Source organism: Salvelinus namaycush, chromosome 41 (genome assembly GCF_016432855.1).
Source record: "Salvelinus namaycush isolate Seneca chromosome 41, SaNama_1.0, whole genome shotgun sequence".
In the NCBI taxonomy this organism is placed as follows: Eukaryota; Metazoa; Chordata; class Actinopteri; order Salmoniformes; family Salmonidae; genus Salvelinus; species Salvelinus namaycush.
Window position 1 is genome coordinate 11,775,427 of NC_052347.1, and position 20,934 is coordinate 11,796,360.

The window sequence follows — 20,934 nt, forward strand, 5'->3', positions numbered from 1 at the left end:
ATCAGACTACTTTTCCTTCAGTTTACATAAACTAAACTTCCTCTACTAAGGGACATGGCATATATATGCCTTTTCTCATTTGGGTAAAAGTCTGTCCTCTATCCTCTCTCCTCCGTGATCCGGAAACCGTTGTGATTGAGGAGATGTCAATTCGTTAGTAGGCGAACGGAAGAGTGTCCTTCCCTCCTCGATAGCCACCTTTCATTGGGGATAGTCATGTGTATCCTACCAGAGTCCTTCACAGAGGAGTTTAGAAATCTGACACACCCCCTTTGAACCAGCTTCGTTATGTCAGAGGATAAAAGCATGCACATGTTTAAAAACAATATACTACATATCGTTTTATCTATACATTCTACACGTTCCTTCTCTTCACTGCCTCTCCTCGGTTACCTTTTACCTTTTTCAAAAGGAGGAGAGAGAGGATGGAGGAGAGAGGATGCAGAAGTTGAGCAAATCCAATTGAGAAAAGGCCAGAGTGCACATTCACCTGCCCACATCCAAACTTCCTTCTCCGATCCTATTATCGGTCTATTTATTCAGGTTATGAATTCAAGAAGTTGTGATAAACTGCTTTTATAAACTGGTATAGGCCTGCTCTATCAATTCAAATGCAGTGTGACTTCAATGCTTTCTTTTAACATTACTAAATTTAATTCAGACTTTGAAGTATGCTGGTGGGTTGTAGGTCTGTTTCTTTCACCTGAACCCTACTGGGATTTCATAGAGTGAGCTTTGTCTACAGTGGGCTGCTGGGTGTTTCAAATTCTTGGCCTGGGGTGTAATCATTAGTCCAAACCGTTGGGAACGTTTTGCAACTTAAACAAGAGTTTCTATTGGACAAATGCAGGTAAGTCCCTCCCGTGTGATACCTTTTGCTACCGTTTAAACGTTTTGCATGAGAATCGGCGTAAAATAGCCTCCTAAACCTCCCAAGATTTTACGTGGTCAGCATAAAGAATCTAGCTACTCAACTAAGGAATGTCATAAATGCTTTGATGTGTATTTTAGTAGAAGCTATGTGGTCTGGAAGTAGGTGTCATTGGTTGCTTTTTTTGGCAGTGTACGGTCTATATTTCAATATTCAAGTGTTCTGAGAAGCCTACTGATCACTTGATTGGTTAGCTTGTTTGCTCAAACGATTCTTACAGATCCGCCCAGGAAGTGGTAAACAGGGCGAGAGTGTAGAACGAAAAACATCGTAACAAACTGCAGGAAAGTTGTGAAATTGTGGCCTTCAAGAGTTGTATGTGTCAACGATGTATATGATCTTCAGTTTCTGTTGAAATAGTCCATGGGAAATACATTTGATCGATAAGATACGATTCACCGACCAAGATGGGTAGAAATGGCGGGGTTTGTTTTATTTTTTAGCCTTCCTGCTAGGCAGACAAGTTTTTAAGCGAACGGGTCAGCATGTATAAAACTGAAGCAATAATTATTCAACCCCGATCACATTGGTACCAAATAAACTTGTTGGACGAGTAGGCTATTGCAACAATATTTTTTATTTTAAGTGTTTACTTGTTTTTCTCTCAACTGCCTCCTGGGTCCTACGAACATGACGGTACGTTTGCTCTTGTGCCTTGATGCCACTACTTGAATTACATTTCATTTTTTTTGTGCCTATAACTGAACCGTGTTCCAAGACATTGTTGCCATAATGTTTAATTGTTCGCCGCAACCACTAGGCAACATGGAACATTGGGGTTAAAATGGTTACATTTTTATTCGAGGAATGGGTGTGTCATATTCTTGTGCTTCGTGGCCTTTAATTCTTTGTTTTATAATTTGTTTTCTATACATCACGTTATGTTTTTTTGCGTACCTGTGGCTGTAATTTATGCCATTGGCAAAATGTATCAGGGCTGATCAAAAATGTATGCGTATTGTATTTATGTAAGCGCATTAGGGTTATCCAGTTTACAGTTCTAAGTGTCAATTGAATTGGAGCAACGTTGAACTCCATATGTTGACTGTTTGCATGTGCAAACGAACACCACCTCTGAACAGCTTGTCAACGATGTTTCCTGTTGCCAACTATTAGTTTATTTAATCTAATCTCAAAACAATTTTAAAGAATTTGTAGGCTAAATGTTTTGACACACATACACACACCAGTATGCTCATAGTTACCACGATGACACATTTTATTATCATTAGTCATCTCATGGTAAGGTCGTTCTAAGTCTACCTCATGCTGTAACCATACATCTTTCTGCCTGTTAATGCTCCTCAGACCTTGTAATGGTTTGGCTGGAACAAAGCACCGTGGTGGTTACAATGTGACAACTTATGAGTTCCAGTGAGAACAGGCAGTGATGGAGGGTTGAAGGCGATAAAGACCCAAACTGAGGAATGTAGATGGAAAAAGTTTCCTAATTTTGATCCAGGATCACCTCCTCTGTAACGTACCTCACAGGTTTTCCCCTGTTCCCATCACCCTCAAACTGAAAAGATTCCTAGAAATAGTTGAGGCTGCAGTGGTTAAATGTCAGTAACATATTAGTCTGATTTTTAAATGTATAATCCATGTTTGAACCCTAGAAGCTGTTAGTATTAGTGATGTAGATGGTGAAACCTCTGGTCTCATTCTGACTGTAGATTTAATGACCTTGCAAATCTCTCTACATAGTATTCTGCTCTAGTTCCCCATGTCTATGTTGATTATATTACTGTTACATTAGCAATGTTTTTTTCTGTCTTCTCATCGCTCAAAGGTGTGCTTTTTTTGTTTCCTGTTGCCTTTAACACTTCTAAAACCCTCTAAACTTCCATGTCCTCACACATTTGAATGTACACGCAGGTGTTTGCCATGGTGCACTAACTGCATGGAACGCCTGTTGGTCTTTGTATTGTGAACATCCTACACTGGCATCCTTTGTTCTACTTTTGTGTTTGTCTCACTTCTTCAAAACGGTTCCGTTAACCTGACACTTTGTCTTCTTTCCTTGTAGCCCGACCTCCTTAACTTCAAGAAGGGATGGATGTCAAAACTGGATGAGAATGGAGAGGTGAAGTCATGTTTTTCTTCATTTCTTATGACTTTCTTTCTTGTCTTATCTAGTTAGGAGTCATGTATCACTTATCTGTTTTCTTCTTTCTTTCTAGCTCTCCTCCCTTCTGGTTTCTTGTTTGATTCCTCTCCTCCTTTCTCTCTCCCTCTTTCCCCCTCTCCTAATGAGAAAGCTTGTGCGTAAGGCGATAGCTGCAGGCTATCCATGTGTTATCCCAGTAATAGCTTGGTGTGCCCAGGCAGGCACAACCGGTATGTTCTAGCAGGATAAGACTGAGTATGAAACGTCCTCATATGAGCTTATGGCTCATTGTATCATCTATGTGCTAGGTTTGTATGTTATGTGTTTGAACTCATTTTGAATTCACAGTACAAACACTCAGATGACCCATACATCACTTTAGGCACTCTTATTATACTTGTCATAATGTCTGGAGAACACTGTACTCCGTAGGTTTCATTGGTCCATGTTAACTTGATTTGAATGATGTCTTGCTGTGAACTGTCAGCTGCTTGTGTGCATTAATGCATCGGATTGGTCAAATAGTGCTGGTTTAACTGGTGGCTTGTGTGTGTCTGCAGTGGAAGAAGCACTGGTTTGTGTTGACCGATGCTGGTCTGAGGTACTACAGAGACTCTGGGGCGGAGGAGGTACGTTTTCAATGGCGTCAAAGTTATTTTGACTATTGCAATAATTGTCTTAGGGATACATTGTGAGTTATTGATATGTGTCTGTAGTCTTACTTGTTTGTTTCTAACTGTGTCTTACAGAAGGATGATCTGGACGGGGAGGTTGACCTGAAGTCTTGTGTAAAAGTGTCTGAGTTTGATGTAGAGAAGAACTATGGATTTCAAATACAGGTGAGTGTGTTTTTCACTGTTCCAATACTTTTCTATGTTATGTGAGGATGAGTGACAGGTATTTGGATGATCTCGTTCTCCTTCTCTTTCCCTCACCACACCCTTTCCATTTCTTACTCTACTCTTCTCTCCTCTCTGTCGGTCAGACGAGGGAGGAAGTTGTGACACTGTCAGCGATGACTGCAGGGATCAGGAGGAACTGGATTGAGGTTCTGAGGAAGAGTGTTCGGCCCAGCAGCTCTCCAGACCTTACACAGTGAGTTCCTCCTCCCTCTGTGTCCCAGCTGGCAAATACACAAGTCACATAAGGAGGCCTATTGTTTTCTTCTACTGGTATACAGGTGGGCTACTAAGTCCTTGGGCAGTTGTGGATTACTTCAAGTCTCAATCATTTGTAATGTTATGTTGCTTACATAGTGATTCACCAGGGATTTATTTTATGTAGTGATATTGTGTGATAGGGCTGTTGCGGTGACCATATTACCGCCACACCGGCAGTCGTGAGTCATGACCGCAGTAAAATTCCACGTGACAGTTGAGTCGTGGTAATCTCCTCTTATGCACTTGGGACATGCTTTGGTAGTACCCAAGTTGCTAACAACCATCAGGTCCTAATGACCTGGTACTCAGGGCTCTATTGTCCCTCTAACCACTCTGACAGCAATGCAAACGCAGTCAAAAATCACATCAAACACTTATGATCAAAACAGTCTCATGCTTTTAAAACTCACCTCACTGTGATCAATTTGAAGAAAGAAGTTCAACAGCAGGTTGAAACAGAGTAAAACATGGTCGTTGTGGATGTTGGTTCAAAGCCTAACACAAGGAAATGGACAGCGCTTTCTAAGATTCATTCACAACACCCATACTCATATTTTAGCTTATGCATAGGCCTATATGAGCCCATGCCGGAACAAAAACCCTGAATTAAAATTGATTGAGCTGTTATACAATACAGTATTTGGTACCTAATTGGTCTAGCCTACAGAATACTCACTTGATGAGACAACGGTTGTGCAGCCTGAGGCAAGGAGCAGACTGCAAACTTCTTCTGGTACTTTCTCAAATCCTCAGTAGCCTGTAGTCTCATCATGCAGTCCATATATGTTTTGATTTCTAAGACATTCTAAGGTTTGTATCATTCACAACTAAAGTTGCCAAATAACTTTTAAATCTAGTCTATAGGACCTGTTTCAAATTATCGCTTTTAAGCTCATATGCGCACTCGTTCCAAATGGGGAAAAATATACTTTCTATTTTATTCAGCAAAGTTAAATTATATTCTTCGAACTATAAAATGATGGCACGGGACTTATAAGCATATCTTGTCAGCTAAATGAACAAGTCTATGGCATGGAGCATAGACAGATAACATGCAGTAGGCCAACTCATATTCTGTTCTCCTGAAATACATGTTATCTTGTTTCTTTAGACCTGACTAAAATAAATAATGGATTATTGTGATGGTGTATGTTGATTCATTACTTTATTTTTATCTAGATGTTCCAAAGGTCTGCATCAGTGGCTTGTATGTGTGGAGGCCTGGAGATGCTAAATGTGTTTGTTAATTAACGGTCAATTACCGTGAGACAGGCAGTCTTTTGCATGACAATAACTGTCTGACAAAATGTAATGACGGCCACAGCCCTATTATACTGTCACTTTATCAATCTGCGCTCTCTCTGTCTGACTTGGTCTCTCCCTGTCCTCCCTCTCCTCCAGACTGCCTGAGGGTAGTAGTGACAAGGAGAACTCTCGCTCCCTGGCCTCCACTCATCGACCACCTTCTCGCCACGGTGATGCTGGATCAGAAACCACCACCACCTCTGTACGACGATTTGACTGTGTTGAGCTGTCACCAGTGGCCGTCCCCTCCAGCCCTCTGCCAGCCACTCAGAGAGAGGCAGGGGAGGGGCAGGGCAGGGAGCACGCCCAATGGCAGGAGGAGAGGAGCAGAGATGTGACCAGTAGCACATGGGAGCAGGTGCTGTCGAGGAAAGGGCCGGGTGTAGGCTCAGATCCCAGGATAAGAGCAGAGGAGGAAATTGAGAAAAAGTGGGCAGAGTTTGAGCGGCTGCCACTAAAGGAGATGAGGTCACTACTGCCAACGGGCTCACGGTCCAGCCATCCAGCCAATGAGGCGCTGCAGAGGGAGGTAGTGCGTGGAGATGTTTTTCAATTTGCAAACAATAAATAAATGCAAATTTACTCTTCATCTAGATGATTCATCTACAGATGAAGTTTAACTCTTTAACACTAGGCTTGCTCTATTATGCATGCGGGATGGTAATCAGGCCCTCTGCAGTAATACTGACCCTGTCAGTCTTCAAAATACCAAGGAGGAGGGTGTAATAGGGGCTTAGTTAGCAATACCGGTTTGCCCAGGAAAAATTTAGTAAGACGACATTTCTCTGGTTCGAGAACTGTGAGTTTATCAGATGTCGATAGTGGAAACACTGCTGAAAGTCTCATTCCATCTTTGAGTGATGTGTCATGTGATAACATTGTATAGTGTGCTGTTGACTACTGTGTCTTCACAGGGGTAGTTTTAGGACTCGTGCAGACCATTCAATCATATCATGGGGTTGAGGGAATCTTATCCAGATGAATGTACTCCTTGCACTGTCCCTTTGTCTATGATCCATACAGTCCCTAACATTCCCTTTGAGACACATGACCTGCCTGATGTGTGGGATTGATATGACTGCATGGAATATGGCATTCAAATGCCCCATCACGACTCGCATGTCAGTTCGGTTCAACCCAGTAATTACATACCCCGCCGCCTCTCTTTTTCTTTCAGTGAGCTTTACCGCCTCTCTACCTTTGTGACACTCAGGTGGCGTCTCTGAGGCAGCAGCTGGAGCGTTTGCAGGGAGGAGGATGGGGTGGGGGGAGGGTGGGGGGAGGTAGCTGTGGTCGGGAGGCTACGTGCGGCCGCAGCCTTCAGGCCATGGAGCGGGCCCACAAACAGGCCCTGGAGGAGCTGCAGAAGCAACATGCCCGTGAGACCAGAGAGCTGGAGAGGGACAGGGACCGGGTGCTGAGGGAGGAGACCCAGGACACAGCACAAGGTCAGGGGTCACAGGATCATGGGGTCAAGGGTCAAAATTGTACATGGATGTCATTAGCACCCCAATTCAAGGACTTTTGTTGTTTGAGGCGTGTGACGTCAGAATGGAACAGTCAACATCACAGCATTTCATGGGGTAATACAGTTTGTTTGATTTGATTTCCCCTTTCTCTCTGTGGTTTAGTTATGGAGACACTGAAGAAGGCCCACAGGGAGGAGCTGGAGAGAGAGGTGGAGAAGGCAAAGAGGCTTGGTGGAGGGAGTGCCAACACACAGACTCTACGCACACAGCAGCAGTGAGTGCTCAAAACACAACCCGTTCCTAACACACACCTTTACATACATAGTACACCCTTTCTTTGTACCATCATTTAGTCACAAGCACTTTCTTTCCATTCTGCATGGTCAGATGGATGCAAGAAAATGTTGGAGATGATGTTGCTTTCCCAAAAAAATAAAATATATTTGCATAATCTCTCAAGGAACTACACTGGACCTTGTGCAAACTGGAAAACGCATATCCCAAGTCCACATTTATTATAGCTGGGACTTTAATAAAGAAAATCTGAGGAAAACGCCACCGAAGTTCTATCAACACATCGCCTGCAGTACTCGCACTTTAAAAACTCGACCGTTGTTACTATCCCTTCCGGTAAGGCTACAAGCCCTCCCCCCGACCTCCCTTAGGTAAATCGGATCACGACTCCATTTTGCTACTCCCTATAGGCAGAAACTCAAACAGGAAGTACCCGTGCTAAGGTCTATTCACTGCTGATCTGACCAATCGGAATCCTTGCTTAAAGACTGTTATGATCACGTGAACTGGGACATGTTCCGGGTTGCCTCTGAGAAGAACATTGACAAAAGGCACCTAAAGGACTCTCAGACCATGAGAAACAAGATTCTCTGGTCTGATTAAACCAAGATTCAACTCTTTGGCATGAATGCCAAGCGTCACGTCTGGAGGAAACCTGGCACCATCCCAACATTTAAAAAAAAAAAAAAACTGTTTTTGCTTTGCCGTTACGGGCTAATGTGTGCAGTTTGAGGGATAAAAAAAATAAAAAATAGAATAAGGTAATGTAACAAAATGTGAAAAAAGTAAAGGTGTCTGAATACTTTCCGAATGCACTGTATATACTCCGGACTTCAACATCGCTCATCCTAATATTTCTTACTTTTTAGATTTGTGTATTGTTAGATATTACTGCACTGTTGGAACTAGGAACACAAACATTTTACAGGTTACTGAATTTAGCTCTGCCTGAAGTATCCCCTCCTATGCATTTTACCACTAAGCCCGTGGTCCGGGATGGACAAAATACAATTACAAAATACTATAAAGGTCAATATATCAAAATAAACTACAACGTACTTTTATTTTTGTAATGTATGTCATTAAAATACATGTATTTTAAAATACAAAAATGTATTTGCAGTTAGCCGACCCGAACAGCAACAACGTTCTCAGTAAGGGTTACAAAAACATTTTACTTGCCATGACTGTGATGCTAGTTGAGCAAGTCACTCTGGATAAGAGTGTCTGTTAAATTACCAAAATGTGAAAATGAACATACCAAAATAAACTGCAAAGCACACTGGGTATTATTATTGGACTTGTTTTGGGGTGGAGCTCAATAGAATAATACTCGGCATGCTTTGCAATTGTTAATTTGTATATACATTTCTATTTAGTTAATTTATCGTATGCTCTGATCATGCTATAGTCAAATAACATTTTGTCACATGCGCTGAATACAACCTGTGTAGACCTTACTGTGAAATGCTTACTTATAAGCCCTTAACCATCAATGCAGAAATATTTACTAAATAAACTGAAGTAAATAATAAAATAACCATAACAAGGCTATATACAGGGGGTACCGGTACCTAGTCAACGTGTGGGGGTAAAGCTTAGTCGAGGTAATTTGTACATGTATAGTGCCTTCGGAAAGTATTCAAACCCATTTACTTTTTCCACATTTTGTTACGTTAAAGCCTTCTAAAATGGATGAAAAAATAATAATAATGTTTCTCAGCACTCTTCACAAACTACCCCATTGTGACTAAGCGAAAACAGGTTTTTAGACATTTTAGCATTTTTTTACAAAAGTATTCAGACCCTTTGCTATAAGACTTGAAATTAAGCTCAGGTGCATCCTGTTTCCATTGATCACCCTTGAGATGTACAGGCTTCATTCTGTCATTTAGGTTAGTATTGTGGAGTAACTAAAAATGTTGATTCATCCTCAGTTTTCTCCCATCACAGCCATTAAACTCTGTTTTAAAGTCACCATTGGTCTCATGGTGAATTCCCTGAGAGGTATCCTTCCTCTCCGGCAACTGAGTTAGGAAGGATGCCTGTATCTTTTGTAGTGACTGGGTGTATTGTTACACCATCCAAATTGAGCATGGTGAAGTTATTAATTACAAAGGGATATTCAATGTTTTTTTTTTACCCATCTACCAATAGGTGCCCTTTACGAGGCATTGGAAAACCTCCCTGGTCTTTGTAGTTGAATCTGTTTGAAATTCACTGCTCGACTGAGGGACCTTACAGATAATAGTATTTGAGGTAGTCATTCAAAAACCATATTAAACACTGAGTCCATGCAACTTACTATGTGACTTGTTAAGCACATTTTTACACCTGAATGTATTTAGGCATGCCATAAAAAAGGGGTTGAATACTTAGTGACTTAAAACATTTCAGATTTTCATATTTGATTAATTTGTTAAATTCTAAAAACATAATTCTACTTTGACATTATGTGGTATTGTGTGTAAGCCAGTGACACAATTTAATCTATTTCAAATTCCGTCTGTAACGATGTGCAAAAAGTCAAGGGATTTGTTGTGCATACAATGTTAATGAACATTACATTTACGTGTGTGTGTGTCAATTATGATTTTCTTTTTGCATTTGTGGTTGATGGGTGTGGGCAGAGGTTTCCATCTAAACCACTGTTGTACCAAAATGTCTGTACCAAACCACTGTTGTACCAAAATGAAAACAGATTTACTCAGAACAAAGCACACCCACCCTCACCACCATTTTCACGGTTAGATTTTTTGAAAGACTGTTATTCATGTAATGGTCTGCCATGTAAACACAACATGGCTGCTACTGTTTTGACTGTGCACAGCCAGTGCAGTGTCAAGTTTTCTACAGAATACCAGTAGTGTCTCCAGTTTTGCTTTTAATCTCTGGCATAATATAGTATTTACTGTAATATACAGTTTATATAAATTAAATGTTTGTACTCTCTCTCGTCCGCCTCAGGTTAGAGACCCAGGCCCTGCAGAGGGAGCTGTCCGGCCTGTCTGAGAGGTACTCCCAGAAGTGTCTGGAGCTGAACAGGGCTGAGCAGAGCAACGGGGAGAGGGAGAAAGACATCACTCGCAAGGAGAGCGAGCTGGAGCAGCTGAGGAAAGAGAACCAGGTGAGCCAGGAGTCTGGAGGTCTTTATCAGCTGGTCCTGTGCATTTAGCCTACTCTACCCTAACACTTTTGTTATAGACAAGCAATGCCTATCTATATGACACATTCAGCGGTTTGTCAGTATGCTCAATACTGTCAATGTTTTCACCTTTCAGGACCTACAGGCCCGTTTGACAGAGGAGATCACCCGCATGCGCTCCATCGTCACGGGCCAGGGGTCGGAGGGCGTTTCCCACGACAACCAGGACAGGCCGTCCTGTGAGCTGGAGGTGGGTCAGGAAGAGGGGAGGAGATGAGATGTAGAGCCCCTCAACCATAACAAGCCTCTCTACCTACAACAATGACATAGGGGGCACTTGTCTCATGTTTGAATAGAAAGGGAAGGGATTATGAAAGGCAGCGTGCAGTTGGTTACTATGTAGGGCAATGCCTTGAATGTGTGTGGTGTGAATTTTTACGTAAATGCATCATTGACTGCACACTGAAACACACTGCCCCAAGGAGACACCAAAGGTGTTTTTAACACACAAGTGAATTTGTTAAAGGGTGACTGCACTTCCTGATTTGGCCTAGTTTTTAGATTTGGGTCATTAAGAAACGCTAGCGGCCATGACTTAATTCAACCGAGAGTTGTTTTGGGGGGGGGGGGTGTTTGATGTGTGTGTGTATTCGCAGGTGGGAAGAGTTATTTATTTTGGCATTTAGCTTCAGTCGGCTATTGTGCGACCGTGGCAAAATTGATTTGACTTTGGATAGCCTACCTCCGGGGATAGTTGAATTAATAAAATGTATATTTGGAGGTTAAGTCACTGAAATTTGGAGCTATTGGACTTTTAACATATTTTTCCATGTGCATTGTGTAATTTACCGGTGGTCCCTAACTAGTCAACCCAAAGTTACCACAGGCATTACGATCGGGTTGCGTGCTACTGTACTCTGAATTGATGATTACCAGATGTGGGCAGGTTTGAAACAAACCCGACCTTAATTTACGCTGAGTTGCGGTTACGACGACAAGTCTCACAAAACTCTATTTTGGAAGAGACTGACTTTATGACCAATCATCCTATTTACACTTTGTAGTCAATTTTGACAGAGTAAATGTTTCTTCTAAATAATGTTTTTAGGGACAGTTGCTCTTTGTCTGCTCAGTGTCTTAGATGTTGGGTTGATCACTCTTGTTAGCTTGTAATAATATTATATTTTGTTTTGTCACAGGTTCTTCTCAGGGTGAAGGAGAATGAGGTGCAGTACTTGCACAAGGAGATCAGCTGTCTGAGGAACGAACTTCAGTTCCTGAACACGGTACTGGTTCACTGTGTATTTGTGTGCAGGCATAAAGGTCTAATGTTTTCATCTGTAGACGGGTTGGCTGACAACGTCACAAATGATGCGTGTGTATCGATGTGGCCGGAAGACATGCATTATAATTCTGACTGGTCAGATAACTCTGGGCATGTCCATGTAAAAGGACCCATAAGCACCAACGTGAAGTTCATAGGCGCATATCAAATTGGGTGTCAAATGAAAGATAAGAATCTATATTTTTTGGAAATGAATGCATAAACCAGATTTCCAGCCAACCTTTTTATGTGAGTAAAAAAACAAAAACATTCACGACAGGCCTGATGGGAAAACAACATTTTTTTGGTAAACTTTCCAAATGTCGACACAACAAAATACACTAGACAAGCTGGCCTCTTTTTGTGTCGGTAAAATGACGCTAGAAACGTCAGTGGAAAAGCTTTTTTGCGCGAATATTGCTATAATATGTAAGTAAACCTGGAGTCGTGATGACGTTGTGTGGTCTTCCTACTACTACTACTGCTGTTTAGTAGGAAAGCACGCTGTTTAGTAGATTACAGATTAAATAAATAATGTACTTCAAAGGGTGGTGAAAATGCAAGGTGTTGAGCTTTATGCTTGTTTCCAATATTGAGGGTCTTGTTCTGGTGACATGATCATCGATGCTTGGCTGTTGTTTGACAAATAGACATTCTCACTCTTTTGTCCATAATAATCTCATATTTAGGGTAATCTGTGAGCTATTGGTTTGAGCACATTTGCCAATACCAGAGTGGGTACACTCACGATATAACGCAAAAACCTTTAGTGAGAACCATCAGTAGAGTTGAAAATGTGATGGAAACTCATTTAACTTGTATTTTTTTTATTCGGTACCGCAAAATATATTTTTATGTGCATTACGTCATCACGCACACACAGCCTTTTATCCGCAACGGTTTGGTAAGTAAATTTGATGGAAACACCTCTTTGATGGGAAAATGTGCATACTCTTTTTATGCATATTTTTGAATATTCACATGACAATCTGTCGCCAATTTGATGGAAACCTAGCAATTGATACATTTTCAACCGTTTTCCAATTTAAAAATGTGCCATAAGTGAAGGCTTTGATTTGTGGATAAACAGATGAAAAATGAGTCTTAGAAAACATCTACCAGAAAAAGTATTCAAAGGTATTCGAAATACATCATCAAAACACCGAATGTTGAAGTAAAGACCCCTGCCAACTAATATCAGCACTTTGTTTCATTTTGGAGAAATTGTTTACCTGCTGTAAGTCTAGGAATTATTGCTTTGTAGTTTCATTACCAAAAACTAAGATATTTTCTAATTTCTCTCCCTCATGAGCAGGGAAGATAATTGAAAGTTCATACAGTGCATTTAGAAAGTATTCCGACCGCTTGACTTTTCCCACATTTTGTTACCTGACAGCCTTATTCTAAAATTGATAACAATTTAAAAATCCTCATCAATCTACACACAATACCCCCATAATTGTATGCCGTCATTGTAAATAAGAGTTTGTTCTTAACTGACTTATAAAGGTTCAATAAATAATGACAAAGCAAAAACTTTTTTTTTTGCAAGTTATAAAAAAAATGCATAAACGGATTTACTTAAGTATTCAGACCCTTTGTTATGAGACTCGAAATTGAGCTCAGGTGCATCTTGTTTCCATTGATCATCCTTGAGACGTTTCTACAACTTGATTGGAGTCCACCTGTGGTAAATTAAATTGATTGGACATGATTTTAAAAGGCACACACCTGTCTATCTAAGGTCCCACAGTTAACAGTACATGTCAGAGCAAAAACCAAGCCACGAGTTCGAAGGAATTGTCCGTAGAGTACCGAGACAGGATTGTGTCGCGGCACAGATCTGGGTTAGGGTACCAAAAAATGTCTGCAGCATTGAAGGTCCCCAAGAACATTGGCCTCCATCATTCTTATATGGAAGAAGTTTGGAACCACCAAGACTCTTCCTAGAGCTGGCTGCCCGGCAAAACTGAGCAATCGGGGGAGAAGGGCCTTGGTTAGGGAGGTGACCAAGAACCTGATGGTCACTCTGACAGAGCTCCAGAGTTCCTCTGTGGAGATGGGAGAAACTTCCAGAAGGACAACCATCTCTGCAGCACTCCACCAATCAGGCCTTTATGGTAGAGTGGCCAGACAGAAGTCACTCCTCAGTAAAAGGCACATGACAGCCCTCTTGGAGTTTGCCAAAAGGTACCTAAAGGACTCTGACCATGAGAAACAAGATTCTCTGATGAAACCAAAATTGGGCTCTTTGGCTGAACGCCAAGTGTCAATTCTGGAGGAAATTGGGCACCATCCCTACGGTGAAGCATGGTGGTGGCAGCATCATGCAGTGGGGATGTTTTTCAGCAGCATGGACTGGGAGACTAGTCAGGATCGAGGGAAAGATTAACGGCGCAAAGTACAGAGAGATTCTTGATGAAAAGCTGCTCCAGAGCACTCAGGACCCCAGACTGGAGCAAAGGTTCACCTTCCAACAGGACAACGACCCTAAGCGCACAGCCAAGACAACCAGGAGTGGCTTTGGGAGAAGTCTCTGAATGTCCTTGAGTGGCCCGCCCAGACTTGAACCCGATCGAACATCTCTGGAGAGACCTGAAAATAGCTGTGCAGCGACGCTCCCCATCCAACCTGACTGAGCTTAAGAGGATCTGCAGAGAAGAATGGGAGAAACTCCCCAAATACAGGTGTGCCAAGCTTGTAGCGTCATACCCAAGAAGACTTGAGGCTGTAATCACTGCCAAAGGTGCTTCAACAAAGTACTGAGTAAAGGGTCTGAATACTTATGGAAATGTGATATTTCAGTTTTATATTTTTTATATACATTCGCAAAAAAATTCTAAACCTGTTTTTGCTATGTCATTCTGGGGTATTGTGGGTAGATTGAGGAAAATGCATTTTAAAATAAGGTTGTAATGTAACAATGTCGGAGAAGTCACGGGATTTGAATACTTTCTGAATGCACTGTAAGGAACAAGTAATGGTAGACCTGTCAATTAGTTATAGTGATTTTTACTGATATCAATTTTGTTTTGAATTATTAAGTGGTTAAATCTCGTTATTACAAAAAAAAATTAACTGAATTTGGTATAATGGACAATCAGAAGTCACAAATAGGGCTGTTGCGGTGACCGTTTTACCGCCACACCTGCAGTCATGACCGCAATAAAATTCCACGTGACCGTTGATTCACGATCTTCTCCTGATATGCAATCTAGACGTGCTTTGGTAGTACCCAACTTGCTAGCAACCATCAGGTCCTAATGGCCTGGTGCTCAGGGCTCTATTGTCCCTCTAACCACTAACATCAATGCAAATGCAGTCAAAAATAACAAACACTTATGATCAAAACATTAGGCCTATTATACTTTTATAACTCACATCACTGTGATGATCAAGTTCAACTGCAGGTTGAAACCGTGTAGAACATGGTCATTGTGGATGTTGATTCAAAGCCTAACACAACGAAATGGACAGCTCTCTAAGGTGATGATAAATTCAAAACACCCATATGCATATTAGAGCTTATGCATACGCATAGGCTGAATTATAATTATGATTGTGTCATTATACAATACATAGCCTACTGCATATTACGCATGGCAGAAGAAAAAAAACATAAAACAAAACAGATGTCCCAAAGACATTGCTCTAGCCAATACTCCAAAATTAAACACATTTGAGTGTGGACTGTTATTATACATACTGGTTACCTTATGCTGTTCTCCAACATTTCTATCCATGAGTCTGGGAGAGAATGACTAGCCCTAGGCAATGCAGTTGGTTCATTGATTGTGCAGGGCTATTTTGAATAGCCTAGTAATGGAGATTTAAAAATATATATATATTATCATAATTAATTGGGTGAAACACAACCTTTTTAGCTATACAGAATCTCACCCCCATGCGTTTCCATCTCCTACGCTCTCTCCTTTTATTCCTTTCTCGAGCGCGCAGAGGGACTGTCAACAGTTTAATCAAATATGTTTTGTTTGCGAAAACATGTTACTATCGATGTTCCCGAACAGATTTCACTTGGTTTCCCAAATGTAAGCACTGGGTAGCTGCAGGAACAGGGTTGGGGAGCCCATGGCATACAGAGTACTGGGTCGCTGCAGAAACAGGGTTGGAGAGCCCATGGCATACAGAGTACTGGGTAGCTGCAGGAACAAGGTTGGAGAGCCCATGGCATACAGAGTACTGGGTAGCTGCAGGAACAAGGTTGGAGAGCCCATGGCATACAGAGTACTGGGTTGCTGCAGGAACAGGGTTGGGGAGCCCATGGCATACAGAGTACTGGGTCGCTGCAGGAACAGGGTTGGGGAGCCCATGGCATACAGAGTACTGGGTAGCTGCAGGAACAGGCTTCCCATTTTGATAATGTGCCGTTCTAAATTAAACGAATTATACATATTAGTAAAGACGAGCTTCAATTTAGAATAGTCTGATGGGTGAAATTATGATCACTTGAGGGAACAGCTGTGCAGACTGAGGCCAGGAACAGAGCACAAGCTTTTATTGCTACTTTCTCAAATCCTCAATAGCCCGAAGTCACATCATGCTGCCCATATATGTTTTGATTTCTAAGACATTCTAAAGTTTGTATCATTCACAACTAACATTGCCAAATAACTCTAAATCTAGTGTAATAGCCAGATAACATGCAGTAGGCCAACTCGTATTCTGTTCTTCTGAAATACATTTTCTTCATATCATGTTTCTTTAGACCTGACTAAAATAAGTTATGGATTTATTGTGATAGAGTATGTTCAATTTATTTATTAGATGGAGATTTTGCAAAGGTGCGTATCAGCGGCTTGTATGCAGCTTGGAGGCCTGGAGATACTAATCGTGCGTGACAATAACCTGCTGACAAAATGTCATGACCGCCACAGCTCTGATCACAAACCAGTTGGGTCACTTGCTACTGTCTTCCCTTCCACTGGCATTCTATGTTCAGCTCATAACTGTTTTACTTTGTCTTTCTGTTGTCTGGTGGTCAAACCAAGCGTGTTAAAAATGTCTGTCTGGACAAGCCCTCTCTCGTGCGCTCTCTCTCTCGTTAATGTCACCTCTCCCAGCTCTTACTTACACCTACCCATGAGCCCCCTCTCTTTCCATTAACTGTAACTAGCATCCTCACACACTGAGCACCGACTGACACGGGATGTCGAAATTTGGTCAGTCCACCCTAGCCTTGAAGTTAATGTCCGCAGATAGGTTCAGATTTGGTCCGGCCCATCATAGACATATGTTTCACAAGTTTGGATAGTACAGTGAGTAGAACACAGCGTGCAGTCAAATACAATACATTTATTTACATTTTTTTATTTAACTAGGCAAGTCAGTTAAGAACAAATTCTTATTTACAATGACGGCCAACACCGGCCAAACCCGGACGACGCTGGGCCAGGGACCCATGATGTAATTTCGTTATCGTAATTCAGTTACCAGGTGTAAATCCACTTCACTTACTGTAGTTCAATAACCAAAATAAACTCAAGGTGCCGTGTCATAGCTGATTCTTTCATTCTTTCTGCAGACATCTTTGAATCTTAATTCGGAGAAGATATTTAAGAGTTTTGAAAGAGTGGGGGGAAAAAACGGAATACCGTTACCGTGTAATTAGCAACAACAAGCTGCCATGTGGGGAATCACAGGTGGCTCGTTTCTGCTCGTTATATATTATTGATACCATGTTTTGACTGATGTCATATCTATGCTAATATGGCTAGAATTCACTAGCTAGCCAACAACTGTAACAATGCATTTGAGAGACATTTTGAGACAAAAGAGTTTACATGTTGTCAACAGTCTAAGCCAGGGGTAGGCAACCCTGTTCCTGGAGTGCCGCAGGTACTGCAGGATTGTGTTCCAACTAAGCACCACATCTGACCAACTGAGCTAATTGATCAGCTCGGTGATTGCCTAAATTCAACACACCTGGTCTTCAGGTCAGTTCAATCAAAAACATTAAGTGCCTGTGGCACTCCAGGACCAGGGTTGCCCACCCCTTCTGTTTTTCCCCATAGCTGCACACGTGGCGGTTTTGTTTCTAAACCATGTGTAGGTGGAGACTCCTTTAACTCTACACACAAACTGGAATGTTAATCTACAAGTTAGCAAAGCTGTCTTGTGATTAACTTGGAGCCATCAACCACACAAGAGCAAAGAAACAAGTCCTCAGGCTATTCTGTTCATCTCAACATTGTATGTCTGCCCAGAGTGGAAAAGGTATAATTTGTCCATCTGATAAACCTCTGTCTGTATGCCCTTACCCCTATAGGAGAAGCAGTCGGCCTGTGAGCGGTATAAAGAGGTGCACGGGGAGCTGAGTGGTATGAAGAGCAGGAGCGAGCGGGAGATCAAGAGCCTTAGGGAGCACCTGCGATTGGCCATGGTTGCCCTGCAGGAGGGCCAGAAACTAGGCAACAGCCTGGAACACTGAGACACCGCCTCAAGGGCTCTGCTCAGAGATACAGAGGTATAGACGTAGCTCATTATTAAGAGCTACAAAGTCATGCTCACAGCTTTTAAATAGTTGATTACATCGATCTTCTATGATGAAACTGTAATTGCCTAATATATATTATTTTTTTCTAGTTGTGTGGGCACAATGGTGACTGAAATAGGAGAGGAGCAGAAGTCTTCGCACCAGAAGATGCCGGCTCGGGGACCACAATAGTGCCTTAGCTTTCAATCATTCAGCCGATGAGCGGCATAGACTAGTATCAGCTGATTGGTCATATTACACTGGGTTGCGCAAATTTTAATCTGCACTTTTTAAACTTTTTTCTATTGTTGATGTGCGAGTGAGTGAATGAATGAAAATATTGGTCTGAGAAACTGGATTATTTGTGGAAAGACTGTTGCTGTGATGTATTTGTGACCTGAAACAGCACTGGATTACCTTTCTCTGCATACCTACCTACATGTAGACCTACTATTTACATGTTGACAGTAGCCAACATATAAACAGTTGGTCTACATGTTGGCTACTGTCAAAAGCTGAATAAAGAAGCAGGATATAATTCTCGCCAAAACCAAAACTATTTTCATTTGAGCATGGATTTGTACAGACTGAGTCATTCCATGCCATTTCAGCAAGCCATGAAACCCACCATCTCAGATTGTTCCGAAATAGTTTCTGTAATTGGCAACGGGTAAGATTGACATTCCTGAGACATTATTTTGTTAACTTAATTTGATCTCTGAGAAAGGTAAGTGATTGCACCCAAATTGGCATTTATTTATTTATAGGATTCAAATAATATTCAATAAATATAGTTCCCAACATTTGATTTGGACCAAATTTCTTCCTACTAATGAGTAAGACATGAGGAATCTCATAACATTGTCAAAAGCCACCCGCGGACCCACCACACCACATGCCAATCCAACCCTAACAACCAGTAGACAGTATCAGTCCTCTATGTTTTAACAAGTAGTATGAAGCTGCTGCTTGGAGTACTGCTTCTCCATACTATGTAATGTATTCCCTATGAATCTGGTGATGTTTTTTTTCTTATCCCCCTGTTCAGAGAAATTAGTAATTGAAGTTACTTGCATTAATTACCATAAAGTAGTGTGAAAGTACTAGGTTTTGACCACTAGATGCCGTGGTCCTGCTATACTGCCGCACTCATCAATTTTGCTTGTGTTTATTAAATAGATCACAACATTTCCTTTGCAACTTTGTAAACAAAACCAATAGATTTGGCTCATTATGAAAATACATTGTGTGGTCATCCTCGATTTCAAGCCAGTCCTCTATGAAAGCAATTGAGTTTGTCATTTTATGCTTAATATTTGTCCAGGAAACTGCCCCCTTGTGTGTGGTTTATTCCCTTCAAAAAAGGTCTGGATTAGTTCCTGTTAGACCATTCCCGGTGAACAAGAAAACCATTTAAGCTATAGCAGTTCTAATGGTTTCAATATTATGGTCTTCAATGGTATAAGTCTCAAACATACACTGTATAGTGTTTTGTAATGGTATTGGGTTGGATTTAATGCTAAATTTCACTAATCGCAATGCTGTTTCCTAATAATTTTATTGAAAAACATGACTGCAATGTATTTTATTAGGGTTGTCACATTTTAGTCCCTAGCCCATTTCTCCATCAAAGTTTTGGACTTGTAGAAAAAGTATTCATATGAGAATTGCACCATAGGGATAGCCATCTCAAAGCTGCCACTTGTTGGAATATTCAAGGAACTTGTTGAACATAACTGAAACTGTATACTGGTTGTGGGGGTGGCTTTTGACATTTTTTGGGGGTCTTACTCATTGGTAGGAAGAAGTTTAGTCCAATTTGGGTGCAATCAATTAGCTTAATTTATGAGATAAAATTATATTTAAACAAAATGTTTCAGGAATGCTAATCGTATATCTTACAAACTACAGAAACAATTTTAGAACAATTTGAGACCGTGGGTTTCAAGCCTTTTTCTTGTGCTTTTTGAGGTGGAACGACCTTAATGCTGTATGTCAACAATGGTTGCTCAGTGATTGTCATTGTACGCATTTTACTTCGCAAACCTATTTGTCGCTTTATTCAGTGTAATATCATCTTACAATGTGGGTCTCCATTGTGAAGTTAAACTTTATAACTATTTACCATTGGGCTTGATACAGAGAAAGTGGTTTGGTACTGTAAATTCCTGGGAAGCCAAATTGGATATCAGTCATTCCTCTAGTGTGTAGAGTCATCTGAATGTGTGCTTTTTGTTTTATATAGTGACTGGAGAATTGCTTGTAGAAGTGAAATGTCGTCTCGCAAGGATTCTTGATTTTTGATGAGGCTAAGAAGATGCATGTTGCGATCCTCTCCCAACATTGTGTAGGCATGATTGATTGTGCCACAAAAATGTCTAGTGTTGCGTCAATGAGCCAATGTTTTTTTTTTTGTATCATGTATTTTGTGAGATGATAAAGTAGACAACTGTCTTTTGACAGTGTTTTTAATATTTAATGTAGGGCATGCGATATCTTTGTAAAGTACCCTCGTTTTACAAGCAATAAAATGCATGTTTATACAGCCGTGTGAATCATCCATATTCAGCTGGTTTACACTAGTCTCAGAACTCTGTACTAGGCCTAACTCGTAATGGTTTATAGGCTAGTCTAATGGCATGAGTGAGGTCGGGCGCTGATGTTGGGTGATTAGTTCTGGCGCGCAGTCGGTTTTCCAATTCATCC

General features: G+C 41.2%; 1 protein-coding gene across 1 annotated transcript; it reads left to right on the top strand.

The window, feature by feature from the left end:
* Positions 1-1,170: 1,170 nt before the first annotated feature.
* On the top strand, positions 1,171-20,775 carry LOC120034220 (TRIO and F-actin-binding protein-like). Its single transcript, XM_038980697.1, has 13 exons — positions 1,171-1,567; positions 2,958-3,014; positions 3,599-3,667; positions 3,788-3,877; positions 4,024-4,133; positions 5,600-6,032; positions 6,717-6,951; positions 7,135-7,246; positions 10,234-10,393; positions 10,548-10,661; positions 11,611-11,697; positions 18,022-18,219; positions 18,339-20,775. The coding sequence occupies exons 1-12, from the start codon at positions 1,562-1,564 to the stop codon at positions 18,181-18,183; spliced, it is 1,635 nt and encodes a 544-aa protein (XP_038836625.1). The 5' UTR covers positions 1,171-1,561; the 3' UTR covers positions 18,184-18,219; positions 18,339-20,775.
* Positions 20,776-20,934: the final 159 nt, after the last annotated feature.